The sequence below is a fragment of the Panthera tigris genome, chromosome C1 (genome assembly GCF_018350195.1).
Source record: "Panthera tigris isolate Pti1 chromosome C1, P.tigris_Pti1_mat1.1, whole genome shotgun sequence".
Taxonomy (NCBI): Eukaryota; Metazoa; Chordata; class Mammalia; order Carnivora; family Felidae; genus Panthera; species Panthera tigris.
Genome location: NC_056667.1, coordinates 72,283,493 through 72,305,912, shown reverse-complemented (window position 1 = coordinate 72,305,912; position 22,420 = coordinate 72,283,493). Strand labels below are relative to the sequence as shown.

The 22,420-nt window shown below is 39.4% G+C and overlaps 1 protein-coding gene across 10 annotated transcripts in view; it reads right to left on the bottom strand.

The window, feature by feature from the left end:
- CLCA2 (chloride channel accessory 2) overlaps window positions 1-22,075 on the bottom strand; it is a 44,113-nt gene extending 22,038 nt beyond the window's left edge. For 3 of the 10 annotated variants that reach the window (XM_042997726.1, XM_042997722.1, XM_042997731.1), the window contains exons 1-11: window positions 21,904-22,075; window positions 20,545-20,776; window positions 19,462-19,695; window positions 14,939-15,068; window positions 14,547-14,840; window positions 13,533-13,670; window positions 10,442-10,592; window positions 7,196-7,304; window positions 5,910-6,069; window positions 3,555-3,782; window positions 576-806 (exon numbers count right to left, since the gene is read on the bottom strand). In XM_042997726.1, the coding sequence (XP_042853660.1) occupies window positions 576-806; window positions 3,555-3,782; window positions 5,910-6,069; window positions 7,196-7,304; window positions 10,442-10,592; window positions 13,533-13,670; window positions 14,547-14,732 (1,203 nt within the window). In that variant the 5' untranslated portion in view covers window positions 14,733-14,840; window positions 14,939-15,068; window positions 19,462-19,695; window positions 20,545-20,776; window positions 21,904-22,075. The remainder of the gene's footprint in view (window positions 1-575; window positions 807-3,554; window positions 3,783-5,909; window positions 6,070-7,195; window positions 7,305-10,441; window positions 10,593-13,532; window positions 13,671-14,546; window positions 14,841-14,938; window positions 15,069-19,461; window positions 19,696-20,544; window positions 20,777-21,903) is intronic. The other 7 variants (XM_042997725.1, XM_042997723.1, XM_042997727.1 and 4 more) reach the window with 7 other exon arrangements.
- Between the last annotated feature and the right edge of the window lie 345 nt (window positions 22,076-22,420).

The window sequence follows — 22,420 nt, the reverse complement described above, 5'->3', positions numbered from 1 at the left end:
TCTTTCTCTTTGAATCATCACAATATGCCCCTAGTTTAGAAGAGGGTCCATGATAGAGGAAATGGGGCACATTCTTGTATGTTATCTCTGCCTCTGACATCCGGTGAAAGACCAATAAGAGGCCTTAGAGAAGTGGTTCTCAACCTTGGCTACACATTAGAGTTAGATGGGTCTAGAATTACTATAAGCAAAAGCCAGACATTACTGATTTTGACTGGAAAACCCAAGCATAAAAATGGCTACAGTTGGGCCAATCACCGAATGCAGAGGGTCAGTGTTAGAAATTGTCCAGATGATGCTGAAGTTCCCCAGCCTTGGCCAGTGTATTTATTTATTTACTCATTCCTTCAACTAGCATTTATTGAGCAGCTAATATGTGCCAGGTACTTTGCTAGGCACATGGGGTTTAATGGTAAACAAGACATGGTTCCTGACCTTAAAAATAACCCATTGTTACTTGCCTATCAGTGTCATGACCACACTGTAACAGATTGCCCCATATCAGAAGGAACCTTAGCTATAAAATGAAGGAAAGGAAAGTGATGGTGATTTGGGCATTGCGTACCCAACTGTACCTCAAATCCCTTCTTAAGCCCTGAGCAGACGCTGGTTTGTGCTTCTGCTGACACAGTCGAAGGTAGATGTGAAACCAACAGCTTTCGGTCATCATCACTGTTAATTTGGCGTAGTTGGGCTCTGATCTCCCCTTTGCTGTTGAAACTGACAATGCCCACAAAGGTATGAATTTCAACAATCTGCATCAAGTAAAATTCTGCTGCCTGTTGCAGTCGAAGGAGTCTGTCAGCCTGTGTCCCAAAAAGGAAAAAATAAAAATAACAACCTTTGGTTGGTAGACAAAAATATGACTCAGCAACCTGGCAAATATCTCTGCCAATCATTTAGCAGTGTCACATTGTAACTTTTTGAGTTTTATAGAATGACACTATGCTGGAATCTTGTTTTATTAATTGTAGGCTCAAAAATAAATGTTTGTCAAGGAGGACAGAGGGGTTGAGAACCCTACCTCCAACAAGCTGTTCATATTTACCGCTCTCTAAGAACACATATTCCCACTATTTCTCTCCAACTCAGAATTCGAGATCTATGAAACCAGTTTAAACTAGATTTGTAACTGCTTCTTTTAAAATCCAGTCTGGGTAAGAGGAAACATAATATTTTTCCTACTTATTAAAATAGGATTGTATGAGATACATACATGGCAGTAGAGATAAACCTGAGTGTTAACCAGTTGAAAAGTAATATTAGTGACCAGGTTTGGGCATGTGATGTTACTGATGTTCACTAGGTTCACTAGGCTGTGGGAGCAGCAAGCTGAGCTTCAATGACCCCCCGTTCAGTGAGGACTGTGGTCTCTTTCTCCAACTTAGACATCTCCCTTAATATCTGGATCTACATTTCACATTGCTTCAGAAGCATCACAAATTTCATGTCCCACAGGTATCTCAAACTCTACACACTTTGAGTTCATTGGCTCCCTTTCCAAATGGGAAATGATGCTTCCGAAGCAATGCGGAATGTAGGTCCAGATATCAAGGGAGATGTCTGAGTTGGAGAAAGAGACCACAGTCATCACTGAACAGGGGGTCATTGAAGCTCAGCTTGCTGCTCCCCCAGCATCATTAGATTGTGAGCATTGTGAAGTAGAGACTATGTTCTGTCATCTCTGTGTCCACCAAGCAAGCACAGTCCAGGCACCTAATGAAAGAATGGCTATGGTGGTTCAAGGACAATATTGGCAAGAAAAGGAAAGGGAGTTTGCTTTGCTGTGAGTGTGTTACTTTAGGTTTATTTCCCTTCTACTAACTTCACATCTTCTCTCAAGTACAACTATCCCTTTCATTCTACCTATTCTTGCTCAATAGAGGTAGCTAGCCAATATAAATAACCCCGAGACCATCTTTAGAAGATCATGGCCTAGTCAACTGTAGGTGGGCAAGATTACAAAATTATCCAGATGCTGAAGGTATTAGTGGTGTTCCTAATATTTCAGAGACAAATTGAAAAAGGCAAATTTTCCAGGATTACTGATCCAGAGAATATAAGAGGATAAACTCTTCCTTAGGACAAGTTCTATGATTAAATAATACTGCCACTTTTGAACCAAAAGCTTCATATTCATTTTTTCACTTATTCCCCCTCAACAACTTTATGAAATAGATGGTGGTGTGCTGGTAAATGTTTTTCAAAAACTGGCTTTCTGGCAAAAGAGGGAGAGACACCCTGATCTGTTGCAACTGAAAATCTCTGTGGGATTAACTACTCCCACCATGGTTGATTTCAAGTTGTCAATGTGATGTCACTAAAAGCAGAATTGGGAAGAGATGTTGACCAGATACAGGTGACCGGAAGTAATCTTAAGAGCACAGATTGGGGGTCAGCAGACATTTTCAGAAAAGGGCTAGAAGTTAAGTTATTTCAGGCTTGATGGGCCATATATTCTCTGTTGCAAGCACTCGATTCTGCTGTTTTAGCACTAAAGTGGCCATAGACAAGATATAAATAAATGAGTGTTGCTGTGTTCCAATAAACTTTATGGAGACTGAAATTTGAATTTCATGTAACTTTCACATATCATGAAATATTACTCTCTTGACCTTTTCTAAACCATTTAAATTGTAAAATCCATTTTTAGCTTGTGGGCTATGCAAAAACAGGTAGTGAGCCAAATTTGGCCCATGAGCTGTTGTTTACTGACTCTGGGCATAGATAATAGTAAAAAATAGTAGAAGAATATTTAGGAAGTGATGACTTTTGAGCATTTATTATATGTTAACAATTTTATTTAATTATAAATCTACATGGTTTAATTTTTAATAATGGCTGTATTTAACTACTGCTTGCAAATTTCCTAAAAATTTAACTATTGACTTTAAGAAACCAGTATCAGCTGCTCCTGTCACCACACTAAAAGTAGCTATTGTAATCCCTATTTTACAGATGATAAAATAGTTCAAGAAAGTTATTTTGGTCTTGACTATAGAGACAGTAAGTGAAGAAGCCAGGAATTAAAGCACATCTGCCTGGTTCCAGAGATTAAGATTTTAACCACTATCTGAGAGCTATGAGATTTTCAAAAGAGGATTTCTGCAAGGCTCCTCGATTACTACATGACTGAGGTATGGTTTTCCATCCATGGTGACATGGGGAACATAAACACAATGGATATGCACACTCTCTGCAAACCCATAGTCTCTTGCCTCCGCTAGGGATATGTACCAGTGAGTGAAATGTGGCCAAAGGAAATTTTGTTACATGTCAGAGTTTTATAAAAAGGTCTTGGTTGGAAAAAAGTTGCAATTAGTAGCAAAACTCAGGACTAGGAATTACCTGTGGCTTTCATTTATCTGCTTTATCTCAATTTCTGGCCTACATTGTGAATTTGTTCTTCTAGTCCCTAAGAAAAGATGAAATGCATGAAGATTCCAAACCTTTGGCCTCCCCTCCTCTGCCCTTACCCTCTGGAAATAAAAAGAATTAAAAACTGATAGAAAAAATGGTGAATGGTTTACAGCCATTAATTACCAAAATGTTACCTCTTCCATTTTACTGGACACATCCAGCACTAAACAGACCACTTTGTCACCAGCCTGAATAAGGGAGAATACAGGAGGAGGTGGAAGCCCAGTCCCATTCATGGGAAAGCTATGATTGAAGTCAGCAGAGTCTGTGATTACATCCCATGCACTTCTGAGGCTGCACATTTGGTTCTGTAGGTTTGGAGCTTCTTGATTGTGGGTACGTGCATCACAGAATTCAACCACCTATAAATAGAACAATGCCTATCAGAAAATGAAGGGACTCTTCCCATATTAGACATACTTCTCATTCTCAAGCAACTAAAGGTAAAAGGAAAGGTGAGCTGAAAGATGAGAAATTAGAAGTGCCATAGCAGTCCTTTATTACTTCAAGAATGACTTTGAGTTTACAAATAAACGTTGGCATCCTTTGCTTGAAACACTGGCACCTCGTGGTACTTGCAATCAGTCTCTATTATCATCTATTTGCACTTGGATAACAGAGAGCAGACCGTGTATATATATCTCAGTCTTAGGAAAACAAAACAATCTCCCGCCTTTTTTTAGTACGATAACGTGTTAAAGAAAACACCCCAGAAGATATTGTCTTGGTCAGCCTATTCCTTGAAATTGTATTTAATGACCCACCTGCACCTTTATTTATTGATCAGTCAACATAAATCGATCTAGTTCAAATATTGATCTCGGTAACAATAGGATGAGGAAAAAAAACAACTTAAACTTACTTCCTGGTCTTTCTCCCCATTTTTAAATATAGATATGGTCTATTTAATAATACTGAACATATGTCACCCCTTTTAAAGGTATGTTTCACATTGCAAAATGATGTGTTACCACCTCCTCCCAGTGGCTATATTCCTGTAGAGTAGCTACTTCATGCTAACAGAAACATGGGAGCTTAGAACTAGCAGACACCTAATAGACTTTCCAGTTCTATCTCTATTTTCATAGAAGAGGAAGGTGAAGTTTCAGAAGGTTAATAATTGCTTAAAGATATTCTCAGTAGCATGGGGAGACAGGAGTAGAACCCATTTTTGCTGTCATAATTTCTTTGTTTTTAACTCCTTTCTGTTTATTTCATGACTATGAAACTTCTTGGATTGGATAGTAATGATTAGGTCTTTCAAAGGTTCACAAAGATAATGCCTAGTCACAAACATTGTGGATGAATACATGGAATCAAGTTGGGTTCAGATATTAAGGCTATAAATTAAAAATATAATGGATCAGACAAGAAAAGTGAAAAATCACCTTAAAGTTACAGAAGGACTCCTAGCCTTGACCAAAACCAGACTGAAGAAAAAAAAAAGTTTTCTAAAGAAAAGAATGTGTCCATCTAAGGGACACTGGTCAGCCGTGGAAACAGAAAACTTCACAGGGGCATGTGCCCATGTGCTCCCAGTACCATGGAAGGGAGATGACACACAGACGTGAGTTTCAGGTCTTTGTGAAGATGGATGGATATATCCAGTCATGAAGGCTGATGCCATTAAACCTCTGTACCACCAGTCTTCCTCCTTTCTGATTCCATTCTCTCAGAGAGGCTTCTGGGGACAATTTGGCTGTTTCATGCTGCTTCCTCTAGAGAGAGAATGAATTGGCTAGAGGATGCAAGGATTGGATCCCCATGACAGAGTACTATTTTTAAACAATAAATTATTTAATAATAATAAATTATCAATAATAAATTATTAATAATAAATAATAAATTATTATTTAAAAATAGTGTTCTGGATTCATACACTAGGCTCTTATCAGTGCGGAATACTGACAAGGTAGGTTTCTAAACCTGCAAAACTAAGGGTTAGTTGACTTGGTAATACCTGGTTTTCCTTTTTAATTTCTTTTTTTTTAGATGTTTATTTACTTATTTTGAAAGAGAGAGTGCACATGAGTGGAGGAGGGGCAGAGAGAGAGGGCGAGAGAGTCCTTTTTTAATTTCTGTACTATGCAAAACAAGGGAAAGACCTAGGAAACAAAATAAGAGTCGTTTCTACTTCAAGTGAGAGAAATATAATTGTGTGTTTTATTACTCTTACTCATACACCTTCCTGTGAAAGCACCACCATATGAGCAGCTTATTTTGAGGTTTCCAGAGTACCCTTGTTAAATCACCTTCCCCAGAAAGCAAATAATCACTTTTCTAAAGGAATATATTTTTTGGCAAACATCTTTGGGGCCTCAGTGTTTTTTGTTTTATCTGTGAAATAAAAACTAGATGAACTCTAAGGCCCTCAAGCTCTAAAACATAGTGAATCTTAATGTCTTTTTGTTTAAACACTTTAAACATTTCAGGCCATCTTGGGAAGAGATGAATGCTGTAGGAGATTTTCATTCCAAGGCCATACTTACAGAAGATAAACTTTGCATGAACATTATCGATGCAGTTGCATTTTGGGTGCTATTGTATATAAACATACATCCTTCTTTAAAAAGTTTACTAATAATACAGTTTTCTTGGGGGCAAGGGCCTTTTTCACACACAAAAATGCCTGTGATGTCTGATGAACACCTGAAAATAGAAAGATAAATTGGTCTATTTTAGAAATACTTCTGTTTCTTCTTCATTTGGTTCATATAATAATTTGTTGCAAGGCTTGTAGCTTGCAACAAGCTACACATAAAACATTTTAAAAACTATTCTGTTAAGAAAGGTCATTAATTTAGAAATACACTCCACTTTGTTTTAAAGCATTTGAGCTGCATAAGAAATTCTGTATCACCAAAGGCTTTAACCAACTAAACAGGGTCAAAGGAAAAGATACCAGGAAATGGACGTGAACTTTTAGAGGCCCAGGAGACAGCATGACCAATAGTATCCTGAATCACAGTGTCTTTGAGCTCATTGCCATTGGACAAGAGAGCAGAAGAGAATGAACATGGGATGAGGATATTTAAAAAGGATTCTTTCCTAAATGAGCAATCTCAAATTCTACCAAAGGGAATGAAAAACAGCACAACCTTCAAAAGAGGAATATCTTCCAATTGATGATCAAATGATAATTGGTCAATATCTACCAAAATTACAGCAGAGGGTACATTTTGACCCAGTAATTCTTGGAAGCTACTCAGCAGACATATAGATCTGCCTGCATACATGAGAAATAATATATATATATATATATATATATATATATATATATATATATATATATATATGTATGTATATGGCATTATGACCTGCAGTACTGTTGGTAACAACAAAAAATTGGGAGCAACCCACTTGTCCAACAATAGTTGGAGACTGGTTGAAAAGATATAGTATATCCATACAATGGAACATTAAGCACTTATTTTTAATTAAAAAATTAATGAAGAGAAATATATATTCATATTTATTTGGATTTGCTTAAAGAAATACTAAAAAATAAACCAGAAACTAATAAAAATGGTTACTGGAGGGGATGAGAGGGAGCCGGGTGAAGACAGTGGTGGTAACAAGATACCTTAGAGTATAACTTTTTATATTGTTTTCATATCTGAACCACATAAGTATTTACCAACTTTTCAAAAATGAAATAAAATTTAAAAATAAAAGGATCTCTTTCTTGTCAGTTAGGTTTTAGCTGCCATTATCAACTTCATTTTAGAGTAAAAAAAATAAACAATGAATTTTAAACATGAGAAAAAGTACCAACCTTGTTACTTTAATTTGATTTTGCCCATTTATATAGAAAGGTTTCTCATTGTTGTATTCATCAAACACACCCCAACGGAGATGGGCCCATTCGTGGACAAACACCCTACCTGTGGAAGAGAGAGCTTTTGTTTTAAGTTCCTAAAATCTCAGCAGTGGGCTTTGCTAACTAGTGAACATGTAACATCACTTGACCATATACACTTACTACGAAAGGTTGAAGTGCAATTGCCTCCCGCTTTTCTCTTCCTCACCTATTTCCATCCCCTACTTTACCCCTGTCATAAAAGAGGCAGTCTGAAATTATGCTTAGTCTTTGTAGATGCAAACCAGTGATTTACTTTGTGCACATCTATATGATACTTGTGATGAGTCCCACATTCTCTCATTTCCCCAAGTGAAGCTGCCTAACATGTTTATATTTAGCTTCATACAGGCCTACAGTTTCAGGATTTAGGGGAGAGGGAAAGAAGCATATGTAAGTACAGTGGATTGAATGTTTACATCCCCCTAAAATTCATATGTTGAAACACTACTGCCTCATGTGATGGTATTAGAAAGTGGGGCCTTTGGGAGGTGATTAGATCACAAGGGTGGAGCCCTCATGAATGGGATTAGTACCCTTATAAAAGAGACCCCAGAGAGCTCCCTCCTCTGCCTTCCATGTTAGGACACAGAGAGGAGATGGTTGTCTATGTATCAGGAAGTGGGTACCAGACACTAAATCTGCCAGGGCCTTGATTCTGGACTTCCCAGCCCCCAGAACTGTGAGAAATAAGTCTCTGTTGTGTAGAAGGCCCTCAGTTTTGGGTATTCTGTTAGAGCAGCCCAAACAGACTAAGATACCAAACAAGCAAATAAAGATTTCCTATTCTTTAGTCTGGGTTAGCCAAGCATGCCTATTTTTTTCTTGTAAGTAATTCTCCTCTCTAGAGCAGTGATTGAAACTCTGGGGCCAGGGAGGGATGAAGGAGTAAAAAAGATCCTAAATGTCCTCTCCAGCTTGGATGGTCCTTTATCTTTTATTTTATCTCTGATCCTCCATGTTTATATTTGTCTCCAGCTCTTGGCCCAGGGAAACCCCCATCCTCAGCATCAAATTCTTTATATCTTTATCTCCACTTCTCTAAATCTTGCATTTCCTTCATTGTTCCCACCCAATCAAAACCACTCCCCAATAAAAGCTTTCCAGATTAACTCCCTCCCAAAGCCCTTTCTTTTATTCTGAATTCTTTTAAGTTCTGGGAACCCAGGAATTGTTTACAGAGTTGACTGAGGCTGCAGCATATTGTGCAATTTCTGGACTGTGGGACAAAGGAAGGGAGGGGAACCATCTAAGCTGAAAGTATTAGGAAAAAGTTTGTGCCTAGTCATGGAATTTAGAAGTGTTGATGAAGTCATCATCTATTTGTGCAGAGATTATCAGCACCTCATAGTTACTGGGGAAAAGACATTTTTATAAAGTGTTTTACAAAGTGTATTTTATACAGTGTGTCGCTCCAGCTCCTGTTCGCTATACAGAGGATAATAAAATCTATTTGTATTTAAATGGGGGTAAAGTGAAAACATAATTTGAAAGGCACTACTGTATGTTAAAATCAAAAACAAAAAACAAGCATGGGATAGTTAGCCCTTGACTTGCTGATCTGTTCTCTGTACAGTTTCTCCCTTAGATCTCATCCACTAAATGCCAGTTTCCAAAGCTATGACCCTGACTTCTCTCCCAAACTCCAGCCGTCTACAATCACCACAGGTTGAGCCTATCACAACAGTCCACTGCTCCCCACAATCAACTTTCCTAGATCCAGAGTTGTGAATTTCCCCTTTAAACAGGTCCCTCCTACTTCTGTCATAAACCTGGTGTGTTCCTTAATGCTGCTATACACCCCCCCCCCACCCCATCCCTGGCCTTTCACTCTGTAGCAGTCAGACCTCTATTTTTTTCCGCTTCCCCCCCCCCCGCCCCAGAATATCTCCCATCACTTAGAGCTGTTAGGATTAAATAACAAGAGAAGCAAACAGCACAGCACCTGGCACATAGAAAATTCTCATTGTTCTTTTTTTTTTAAATTTTTTATTTTAACCCAAGTTAGTTAACATATAGTGTAATAATTGTTTCTGGAGTAGAATTTAGTGATTCATCACTTACATATAACACCCAGTTCTCATCCCAGTAAGTGCCTTCCTTAATGCCCACACCCATTTAGTGCCCCCCCCCCGCTACATAACACCCTCCAGCAACTCTCAGTTTGTTCTCTGTATTTAAGAGTCTCTTATCGTTTGCCTCCCTCTCTGTTTTTATTACTATTTTTCCTTCACTTTCCCTATGTTCATCTGTTGTGTTTCTTAAATTCTATATGATTGAAATAATATATTTATCTTTCTCTGACTATTTTGCTTATCACGATACACATTCTAGTTCCATTCCACGCTGTTGCAAATGGCAAGATTTCATTCTTTTTGATCGCTGAGTAATATTCCATTATATATATCATATATTTATCATTTATTATATATCTGTATATGTTTTTCATTCTTAATACTCTTTCGTGTCCTCATCTCACTGCCCCCACTCTTTTCAAGTCTTATTGCTTTTTGCCTGGACTTCTAGTTATTCTCCTGATACTCACTTTCCCTCTCACTGATTTGAAGGAGTCAGATCATCCATACAGCCAGGTTCATCTTATACAAACACTTTTTTACTGATTTCACTCCTGTGCTCTTAAACCTTCAGCAGTGACTTGCTAATTTGGGCGTTTGAGGCTCCGCGTCACCTATCCCCATGTGCATTTCAGCATTTTCTTCCACTGCTTCACTCCCCACGGTTTCTGCACTATCAGGGCCATGATTGCTCCCATCTCTCAAATATGCTCTAGATTCTTCTGCTGCCACTGTTTTTATTCATACTCTTGGCACTGTTCTCTGCCATCTTTCCATTTGTCAACATGATATTAACCTTGAAGATCCCCTCCATTGTGAGGCCTTTCCTGAGGGCCCTTAGTGCAAACTATTCTCTCCTTTCACTGAATTCTCATAGCACTCACTGTCTGGGCTACGAATCTGGTGTCCAAGTGTTTCTGGCTCACTTTGTCTCTTATCTTTTCATGGGCATGTTGCCTATCTCCCCATCCAAATGGTAAGACCTTAGAAGGTTTCAGGTTCTCTGAGTTGCTTTTCAGCCTCAAGCACAAAATATTGCAAACAGTACTGCCCAATGTCTGTTGCTGGATAGGTCGCACTTACTTACCTCGTGGTCCATAGCCAGCTGTTAAGTCATCGTTTAGTAGAAAGTTAGATGTGAAATGAATGTATTTTCCCTCTTTTCCACACCCTCTGTATTGCAGTGTGTAGGGGTCATCTCCATGTGCCCCATACCAGTCAGTCACGATGACATTTGCCTATATTAAAAGAAATGTTTTATAGCACTCTGTATCCTAACAGTGATGTTGGTGACATGAACATATACATTTGTTAAAACACTTTGAACTGCACTCCTATGATCTGTGCATTTTATTGTATGAATTGTGTTCTAATTTGATAACAGATTTAGAAAATTGTATGTCTTATTAGATGGAGTTTAAAATGCATGCACAACTAAATGTCAATAAAATTACTTGGCACTTTCAAAAACATCCCTATTTTCAAAGCTTTGCAAATGCCCAGAGCTTTATTATTTCCATTTGACCTTCCCATTTTCCAGATTAAAATTTTCTGAAAAGTCAACACTGTAAAATTCTGACATTATAAGACACTATAAAATGTAACAAAAAGTTGCACAAATGTTTAGAAACAACAAATGTCATTCATAATTGCACTGTAAAGTGTTATAGCCTTTTGTGAACAGCTTTCTGTGGGTTACTTCATCAGTAGGAGACAATAAGATGTGTTTGTTTTAAGCCTTTCCCTTTCATTCCCATTCCCATTAGATCAGCAAAACAGTCACTGTCATGAGGTTGCATTTCATCTTGTACCCTGACAATTTCAGTTATTATTGCTAAAACACAGTATTTTAAGTCCAAAACTAAAGTGAATATCTATTCAAATAACCATCTAGAGAATATAATTTTACAGACAAAATTGTTTCTTTTATTTTTAGGAAGAAAGATAACATGTTGTCTCAAGACTTTCCCTTAGAAGTATGTTGTTAACTTTTTTTTTTAAAGCTGATTTTAGAACTATAGATCTAATATGATCCTATAAATATAAATCACTTTGTCACTATGTGTACCATATGTGTAATGTTTTATGTGTGTGTGTGCATGCCACTGAGTAGAAGAAGGTAATATTTTCAGTTTTATTTTGCATTATTTCTACAGTGTTTGAGTTTTTTTTGCAACGAGCATGAATTATTTTTATAATAATCAACATTTATTTTTAGAAAGATAAGAATTAAAGCCAGGGCCTTTGTAAGGCAGAACCTACAAAAAGGGCCACAGATGTCATGCCCTTATGCCCTTGGATAGTTTTCATATGGACAAAACCTCATTCCTGTGTCTCAAAATTTGTCCTGAATCTAAAAGGAAGGGGTGCTCCACTAGGGATGAAATACTCAGAGGCTGTTTGGGGGTCCATTCTACTATAGATCATAGTAATACAGTTCTTACCTACCTTTTTCTAACTGCCCCCCCCCATCTATATTAGACTGTGGATTCACAGGGACAGGAACTACCTTGCTTGTCCTTGTGTCCTCTATAGGACGTAGCATGGCCCTGTATATGATGATCATTCACTGTTTGCTTAATTGACATTATGAGGCTAAAGGAATTGGCATCCAACAGACCTATGAACAGCATTCAATGATTATTCTTTCCTTTAATGTTTTGGTCCAGTATTATTCTCATTTTGTTTTAATTCTTTATTTCTCAGCCCTCCATTAGGATCAGGAGTATGACCTGGTTTTGATGTTAGTTGTCTCCAATGCTTCTTTGTTTCACAGAAAGTCAAATTGATTAATGCCATCTCCAGATAGCTGGAGACAGCATAGCTTGGTGCAGAGAGCACGGGTTTGGGAAGCAAATAGACGTGGATCGAAATTCTGGCTTTGTAATTTACTGTTTGACTTGGGATAAAATCCTTCCCTTATTTGAGTGTCTGTTTCCTAACTTGTGATAATAATTTGGGATAGCAACTAATTTTAGGGTGTGTGAGGACAAAACAATATACATAGCATGCCTGGTGCTTAGTTGAAGCTTCAAAACACTAGCTTTCTTTCCAGTTTATCCCAGTTCCTCTCTTTCTCCTAGCTCCATGGCCAAGCAAATTGTCAAAAGCTTTCACCTGGCCATAAATCGAGTGTCTGAAGAGCCTCTTTAACTTCTTCAGGACACCAGCATGCTATCTAGATTGCTAGTCCATTTGATTACTGAGTGACTTCAAAGAAGAACGGAGAATTAAAATAATCTCAGGAAATTTCATGCCAAATGGCACACATGAAGAAAAGGCAAAGCTACACCACATGTCCCAGCCCTTCTGTCTGAGCTGTGGTTGTGGATCTGGAATCCACTCCATTGCTGAAGACCTGAGCTAAATAAGTGCACACTGCCTCTGTTCCTGCCCCTTCTCGTGGCTGCCAGGGCTGCTGTTCACAGTAACTTCGGCCAGTTGCCAAATGTGTTTAACATTTGTTTACAGCGTGCAGACATAATCATGGATGCCTGACTCTGATCGACAGCCTGTGAGAGTCCTTCGAAGGTTAAGTTCTTTTAGGTTGGAAAAGAAAAGGTAGCCACTCCTCGCCTCCCCCCTTTCTTCCTTCCTCCTTATCACTATACTCCTAAAAAGTGTCCTGGACTTGGGCTCATGTGAAATTCTGTGAATTTCCAGAGCTCCTATTCCTGGGAGCTGGAGTGCAGCTTCAAGACAATGGGTGTGACGGATTACTTGCTGCAATCAATCCTTCTCCAGGGCAGGAGAAGTCAGTCATATTTTTATGGCTTATGTTTCTGTCTGGACATGCGTGTCTACTGCCCCAGACAGGATGGGAAAAGAAGGTAGTTGTAACTGGAACTGTTCCCTGCACAGCTCATAGTCGGGAGGGTAAAACCTTCTTTTGGGCCTTAAGCAGAAATTTCAGAAAGGAACCTGTAAGTTACAAAGCAGAGACCTTCTGAGAAGCTACTTGGGCAATGGTATTTTGCTTATTTTTTGTTCCATAATTTGCACTCATTTGTTGTACTTCCATGTATTTTGTGAACAACAATCTTCCTAATAATATTACTTGTATATTAACATCAGTTATTTGTTTTTTGCTTAAGTTCTCACTTTTAACATTTGAACACCATGTATATTGGTTGCTTTTTCCCAAGTTAAGTTCAGTTAAGAAAATCCTGAATTCTTACCTTTTCATATAATTCTTGTTTTACTTTGCTGTAATTATTAGCTTTCCACGTGGTGGGTATTAAAATCTTTATCTTTCTGAAAAACACTCTTCTCTTGGTAGCATTGAATAGATAAAAAGAAGCTTCAGTTATCATGTCCTATAACCAAAGAAAAGAAAAGCTTACCTTGGCACATGTAAATCTTTCATGTTTTGGTTTCCTGATTATACTTGAGTGAGTAATAGTAAAGCATAATGAAAAGATTTTAAAGGAGCCCATTTCTTTTAGAGACAGCCTTTAGACTTTGGGAAACCTTGGGATCAAAATAAATAAACCTCAAATAGTTAACTGGAAGAGATTTTTAGGACACTAATAGTGAGTCTGGGCTTGCCTAAATAATTTTTCCCAGTTTTGTGAAAGGCTTTCAAGCTTTTACCAGACAAATCCCTTTCATGTCACTCCTATGGGCATGTTCAAGACCACACCTTATGATGATACCAATTTCTGTTAAGCAATACCAACGGAAGCTCTAAAGTAATGGAGCTATGATCCTTCTGCACCACATTAAGGTGAAAATAGTCAATTACTTTACAGAACATTCAGGTGAAAAGAATTTTGCTCTCGGATTCCCTTTTTGTCTGAGAATTCTCCGTCTCAGGATGAAATCCAACAATTTGATTTTAATAAGCACAATCATGCTTATTCATCAGTCAAACATCTGGTCTTTGTTACCACAATGGGTTATTTTTTAAGCTGCTACCCCAAAAGCAGTCATGTTAGGAAAACAAAAAAGGCTAAAATTAGTAGTAACCAACAAGAACAAATCAAGAAGGGCTAGATGAACACTCTGAGCCCAGACTGTGCAGAATTAGATGAACAGACTGGTTTGGCCGTAATTATAATTTTGGGTAGTTAAAAGAAATGCTGGTCTCTTTACTACTCAAATACAAATCAGGGAAGGTTGTTAGCTTTTTAAAGAAGGCTACAGTCCTGTTCTAATAGGATAATGGTATTGACTTCACGCTTGCCACTCACCTTAATGTTTGGGATGAGGTTCTGATCTTCAGATACCTGAGGATTGATTGCAATGAGTAATCCGTCATACCCATTGTCTTGAAACTGCACTCCAGCTCCCAGGAATAGGAGCTCTGGAACTAGGGCCACCAGGAGAGTCACAAACTTCAGGCTGCAAACAGGACCCACATTGTCCCGACGGGTCATGTTGTAGAGAAGTGTCCAGTTTACTCACACTGGTCTTCCTGGATTCATTGCACCAGGTTGTCAGTGGGGAAGCGGATAGTTTCTTCCTGAACTTGGAAGGTCCCAGAACTTGGAATGAAGGAGGTGCCGTTTTTTGCAAAACCTGGGTGGATCTCCCTGAGACCTGCCTCTGCATGTCTTTTTTCTCTAGGCAAAGTCACACTTACCTGTTCTGTGGCTGAACTTCCTTTTGAATCATGGTTGGGCAAGAAATTACTCCTTATTCATTGTAGATCTTCTCAGAAGGAAGAGGGGAAATAGGACAAAAGGCGCTTGAAAGAGGGAGGCCTGGTTGGGCTGAAAATCAGAGAATTGGATTGTTCAGTCCACTTTCAGCAGAAACACAGAAATCCGTAGTGACTTTTCTCTCCTCATCCTTGACAATCCCTTCCATCAGCACAACTTTTCTATTGCACTCAAGTCATTTTTTGATTGTTGTAAGATTCCCTTGTCTGCTTATTTTGAATATTTAGAAATTCATCCTGCAGCCCTGTCCCTGGGGCCCTTGGAATAGGTCGTCTGGGCAATCTCTCAGCTGATGGCTGAGGGGAAGGTATCAGATATCCCCCAGGGAGGGCCAAGTGCCAGGAACCTGAATGCCTGTGTGGACCACAGAAGCCTTTTCCTCCGCCCTTGCTGCCTTTTCTCTTTGGACCAGGGAAGAGAATAAATTTTTCCTTCAGCAACCCTCTCCTGAGGACAAGGCTGTGAATCAGTCTAATCTTCCATTTTTTCAGGACCTATCACAGGGTCTGCACATAGTAAGCATCATACCTATTTTGCAAGTGATTAATAGTACCTGATAACTACCAAATAATGCTTTAGAGTTTACAAATGAACCCATTTAAAAATCTATTCCCTGATGCAAGCATGATTCTTATTTCTATTTTTCTTTCTTTCTTTCTTTCTTTTTTGGTGAAGACACTGAGTCTCAGAAGGATTGAAAATTAGCCAATGGGGGAAGGAACTAACTTTTATTGTGTGATAGGTTTTATGATGCCTATTTTTTCAAAAAATTTTTTCTTAATGTTTATTTATTTTTGAGAGAGAAAGAGATAAAGCGCAAGCAGGGGAGGGGCAGGGAGAGAGGGAGACATGGAATCTGAAGCAGGCTCCAGGCTCCGAGCTGTCAGCACAGAGCCCAATGTGGGGCTCGAACCCACGAACCGTGAGATCATGACCTGAGCCGAAGTCAGACGCTTAACTGACTGAGCCACTCAGGTGACCCTACCATGTCTATTTTATGGGTGACAAAAGCTAAAGCTTAGAAAATCTAATTTGTTCAAGATTGTACAAGCATTGTCATAGTGCTAGAATGAGACTGACTGGCTCCAAATTTCATTGTTTTTCACTATATTATGTTTTCTTGCATTGAGGGATAGTAAAGGAAATTTTTCTCCTGCTATCTCTCTATTTGGAAACTTGTTTCCAGTCCTGCCCTGGAAGGCTGAGCTGAGCTTCCTAAGTCAAATCCCCTCTTTCATGCTTTCACAGCATCAAATGCCTCTCCTTTGAAGTGTGATTATAGTTACAGTGTCACATTCATTTTGTGTAATTTGCATAGTTGTCTGCTTTCCATGAAAGGCATATGAGAGAAGGTATCATGCCCTGTTATTATCACTACCTCCTGAGCACCTACCTCAGTAAACTCTCAATCAATATTTGTTGAATGAAGGAATAAATGGAGTCAGGAGAAGAAAATAAAAGCTTGATTGCAAAAGAGCCCTGGATTATAGTGTGGAAATGCTCCCCCCTGCAACTTTATCTCTTCTAGAAGTATCTCTTCTATAAGTATCTCTTCTAGAAGGTACCTCTTCTCTGAAGCAGTTTTCCTCTTGCTCCCTCTTGTCAGAAGGGGCTCGGGTATTGGTGCTCCCCAGGGTATGTAGGAGAAGGGAATGTCTCTGGTAACCACACAGCTGTCAGAGTTGCTCACTGTACAGCTAGAGGTCAGCTTAGCTGTCTTGTCTTCCCAGGCTAATGCCCAGCTGTGGATTTTTCCCTCACACCTCTCCCTGTGTTACAGAGTGGAAGCCCAGTGGTGTGGTGACTCTGAAGGATTTGCCTGTAACTGTGACTCATCGATAAACAGTGAAATTTATTTTCAACTTTTCTTGGCAGTTTATTTTCTTGTGCCAATCTCTTGTGCTGAGATTATTGGCATCAGTAAAACAATATGCTCGGGGAACCTGGGTGGCTCAGTTGGTGAACCGTCCAACTTTGACTGAGGTCATGATCTCATGGTCTGTGAGTTCGAGCCCCGAGTCTGTGCTGACAGCTCAGAGCCTGGAGCCTGCTTTGGATTCTGTGTCACCCTCCCTCTCTGCCCCTCCCCTGCTCACACTGTGTCTCTCTCACTCTTAAAAATAAACAAACACACACAAAAAAACTAAAACAAAAAAACCCAATATGCTCAAAAATTAAAATCGTAAGCCATACTAAGAGTAGCTTTCCACCAACAATCAGATAAGAGTTTCTTCTCGCCACTGTCCACACTTGTGTGAATTGTTCTCTGGCTGAGGGTACCAGTGAGGGCTCTCTCTCTGTCTGTCCTTAACAACAGCTACAATAGCTGCCACAGCATGTGAGGTGGAATGCTGGCTAGCGACTGTGGGTAGCTTTATAAAGAACAGCCGTATGTGAACGGTCTTGTCCAGTTCACCTGAACAAGGACACTCAGGCTTTGCTCTTCCTAGGTTGAGGGCCTAGATATGACATCCATTCTTGTCTACCTGTTTTTTGCCCCATTGCTTTTGGAACCTGATTACCAGGTCTGGCCACTCGACTGGCATCTACTTTCATCATCTGTCCCTACAAGATTCCCGGTCATTGACCCATTCTCTGACCATGTCAGAGTGTCACATTCACTCTTGAAGGCCTTTCCCCCACTTCTGTTCCATCGTACTCTCAACACCCTTTTGCTGTCAGCAACTAGGCCTGGGGCCAGGCCAACTAAAGGTCTCTTCTTACCACCTTCTGCTCTGACCAGGCTGACGGCACAGGAAACAAAAGTAAAAAGCTCTCAACAACTGTCTTCTGAACATCTTAAACGTCTAAATGACTTAAATGTCATTCCTGAGCGGAGTGTCCACTTCTGATAAAGTGTGACTTTGTCAGCAACAAAAAAAAAAAACCCCACAATTTATCCTTGCATCCAAGAAATATTCATTTCTCATGTCTATAGATTTTATGATTTCTGAAAAATGAAATATACCTAAAGTGAAGAAAAGTGGGAATACAAGGTTCAGACATTTATTTCAAGCTATAAATAAATTCTAAGAACCTGCTCTGCTTTTATCTGCTTTCAAGAAAATAAGAGTTATTCACTTTCAGTAACTGAAGAATCTAAAGCACATCTTTGTTCGTTGTCTGAATTTGCAGTTCATCCTAGCCCCGGAAGGCCTCTCTATCCATTTTCATGGAGTCTGCAGGTAGAGACCCACAGTCAAAGTGACTAGAACATGCAATTGGTGTCAGAGAAGTCAGGACATCTGGCATCGTGAGGAGTCCAGGGAAGTTTTGGATTATTTCCTCTCAGGCTTTTGTTTCAACTCTTTAGCAATTGCATTTAAAGCAGGAAAGTTCACTATGTGGCAGGGCTACAAAGCTTATGGACCACTTTGGTTTTGCAACATTTGTGCAATAAATCGAAAAAGAAGTAAGACTTTGAATAAAATATAGTTTGCTAGCGACTCAGATGGCACGTCTCATACCTCCCTTATCCCATTTTCTTCAAACTTAGACTCATTTTCAAGTAAAGGAGTGAAGTGGATGGTACAGATAGGGTCTGGGAAGTCATTTGTGTTTTGTTGAGTTACCACCATGTCAGAGCATGAGACTCTTATACTTCTCGTTGTTTTCATTCTCCCTATGTGGTCTTTCACCCCCAGACTTTTGCTATTAAGCCTCCTCCCCACCCTCACTGTGACAAGAACTCTGCAGATGAGTTTGTGCATGAAAAAAAACCACCACTAAAATTTGCCAAAATGAATGGGAAACAGCAACTACTTTTACTGATAACTCAGTTAAAAAAAACATGGAGAAAAGGGTATGGAATATTTCTCATTTGCAAAATAGGCATAAAAGCGCCTTCTATAAAACACTCATGTGTATTAATTATGTACCAGATTGCATATGGCATCATGTGGATGTAAGATATTATCTTCATTATTATCATTATTTTCCAGGGAAGAACACAAAGAGAAAGCAGACATGTAAAGGAAAGTGTTTAAAGAGATGAAACATAAACATGGAGACTCAGAGAACAATAAATGAAATGAGAAGCACAAACGCTACATAGTTCTTCCCGAGCCTCCGGTCCTGTTTTCTTTCTGCTCTGATTCTGTCCATCTGTGAAGCTCCAAGGCTCTGCCAGATTCCCCTGCTGCCCCCAATCCCACCATGGGGCAGCACGTCCTTGCGTTTTCCTTCCTCTCCTTTTGCTGTTTCTATTACTCCACTTCACCCCACCAGCCCTGCAAAGAACAGAACAGTTCCAACCAGCTGAAAGATCTGGCAATTGGGGGAGTAGGGCTCCCCCTTCTGTTCTCAGGGGGCAGCTACCTGGGGCTCTGAATCTCCAGACAAAACTTGCAGCAAACAGAATCGACCTGCACAGACCTCCCTCCCAGAGTACACCAAAAGCTATTCAGAGTAGTACTTTTCAAACTTTAATGTACCTAACAATCACCTGTTCAAATTCAATTCCGACTCTGTAGGTCAAGGTGAGACCAACATTCTGCAAGGTGAGGCCACCTCCCAGATGATACTGAGGCTGCTGGTCCTTGGGCCACACCTGGAGTAGCTGGCCTCAGAAAAGCTCTTGGGGGATATCCAAGGATTTGCTTTGTGATCGTAGCAGTCTATGTAGTCTTTAAAAATATTTTTTACCTTCTTATGGGAAAAGCCTGTGCTTTCTTCAGACCTCAGGAGAAAAACATTGCATTAATTATGCATTTTTTATGGTGACACCATTGTTTAAATATTCTTTGTAAAGAAACAGCTATAGAGTACAGAGTTAAAGTTTAAAAATAAACCAACAGCACAGAATTTAGATTCTTGAAAGTCACAATCACCTTTCTATGATTAGAGCCCCTGCCTCAAATTTAGTCTATTTTCTTATTGATCATTATATGAGCCATGATAAGATTGTTTCAACGATCTCCAAAATGTAGTTTCAAACAAGTAATTGCCAAGGATGTACCTTATTTAAACAGGGGACTGTTTCCTTCACTGTTATTTCTCCTCCCTCAGTCAGTTATTCATTCAAAAACAAAATTGTGTCAAATACACCTCAATAAAGGTGCTAAAAACATAAAATCATGTTTTAGGTGCCAGGAACCATTCTAACTGCTGGATGTGTGTGAACAAAATAGAGTTTACGTTCTGTCCTAATGGAAAAGGGAGAGAGACAACCCACAAATGTGATGGGATATCTAGTGAAAGTGTTATGGAAAATAAGAAATCAGGTAAGGGGAGGAAAAAATGAGAGGGTAGAAGTTGAAATCTGCTGTTTCGTATCAGGTGGAGCAGGAGGCCTCACAGATAAGATTATCGGGAGTGAGGAAGGAAACAGGCAAATATCTGAGCGAGAAGTGGCACAGGCAAAGAGAAGGGTGAGTGGGAAGCCCCTGGGGCCAGAAGCTGCCTGGAGTGGAGCCAGGCACAAGAGGCCATGAACGGGGCCCCGAGCTTGGAGGGGCTGTGACACGGAGGCCGGGTCCAGTGCACATACCACATAGGCTGGCAGCTCATGGGAAAGACTGGAGTTTACCTGTGAAATGGGCCATCAGTGATGGATGTGGACCAGTGACACAATCTTCCTTCCAGATTTCCGTTCTGTGAGGAAGCCAAGGGTGGTAGCAGGGGCCAATGAGGGGTTTATCGCTGACCACATGTGAGGCAATGGAGTGGACGGACCTCAGACAATGGTCTTGGTTGTCGTTCTTTAGCCTTCCTTCAGCTTTCTAGGAGTTTCCTTTCTTCTCTACAGGGAATACTTTTTGCTGTTAAGGTGAAATAAAAGTCGTTCAGTTTGTAGGATTATTAAGAGAGGAATCAAAGAATACTTTGCCCAGAAATGCCTCACATAATGCTGACTGACAACAGAAGAGATAAAATGAGGAGAAATGACATGAAAATGATATGAGTTTATCTATAGTCGAATTAAATAAAAAATATAGTCCAAGTTTATAACATAAAGCTGTGGTTCTTGATGCTTTGTCCATAGGTGTTTGGTAAGTGGTAGATACAGTTATTATTAATTTAATTATCTGCTGTTGTCAGCTGGGGTCCCCTGTTCCTCAGAGACTTATGGGTAATTGGTTTTTATCCATGTCAATTCAATACCTGAGGACGACAGGTCCCCCTCCTAGATTTCCACAACTTCTTAAAATTCCTGTTTCCTGGAGCCACAGGAGCTGTCCCTGTGCTTTGCTATTTTGTTCCAAATATAATGTTTTGAGTTTTCCAAAGAAACATGTACATAGGTGGTGAACAATTGAGACTTTATTAGTTTATAGGTGGACCTAGAGAGGTATTTATGTCACAGAAAAATAAAATAAAACACTTCCCAATCACTGAGGGCATCGGCATTCCTTAAGTAATTTTCCACAAATGTGGAGTGCCCTTGGCCCCCCATTCGCCTCCGTCTCTTTCTATCCCAAGGGATCTAATCTCTCCTCCTTTCTCTCTTTTCCTTACTTTCAACAGCAAAAGCTAACAACTAACTAGCCACCACCCACAAAACCCCTGCCTGGTCTCATGCAGAGCCAATGCCCTGCCCCTCAGAGTCCTTAGCACCACTTAGAAACCAGGCAGCCTGGGAGGGCTGGAAGGGATCCCTTTCAACCTCAGAAGGTTATATAGTGCCCAGGAGGGATTCTGGCCAAGGAGGGTTTTTAAAGACTCTTCTGGCTTAGTCACTGATCTTCCTGAATGGCTTCAAAAGCCACTTCAACTCATTTCTATTTCTTCTCCTCTAAATTAGATGTTAAAGTATTTATTCTGCTAACATTCTTTTTCTTGTGATATGTCACTTCTATTCCCTAAAGTTGCTATGTTCCATTTGACTAGCTTGGGCATAGCTATGGTCTCCGAGCTCTTCCCCTATCTGCAGTACCTAGCCCCTTACTTTGATCCCAGTTTTCTTGAATAACCTCCACATTTGACTGTGACTTGCTTGAAAATTCCAATAAATGCTCTGCTTAAACTGAGAGCATCTTGGACTTCCTTTCTTTTCGGTTACTACTCATCAATTCTTTTTGTGTCTCCCATATGAGTATTTTCTCTTCTGCTTTTTTCTATTCTCCTACAAAAAAAAATAGGGAGAAACTTAAAAACATGGTTAGTACAGTGTATGTCTTTCACTACACAGCTGTTTTTATTTTTTTTCTCCATTAGAAAGTAATAGGAATTTTTTTGAGTAGGGTCTCTTTAGAGGCACGTAACTAGGAAAAAGGAAAAATCTATCAGTTCCTTAATATAACTAAACATAAATTTAATATAATTGGTTACTAGAAATAGAGTCATCTTACAAACTAAAAATGTACAATGGATGATACATTTTAGCTAAGATCAGATGTTCACAATATAAAAATATTAACAGTATTTTATTTTATTTTAAATTTAAATCCAAGTTAGTTACAATA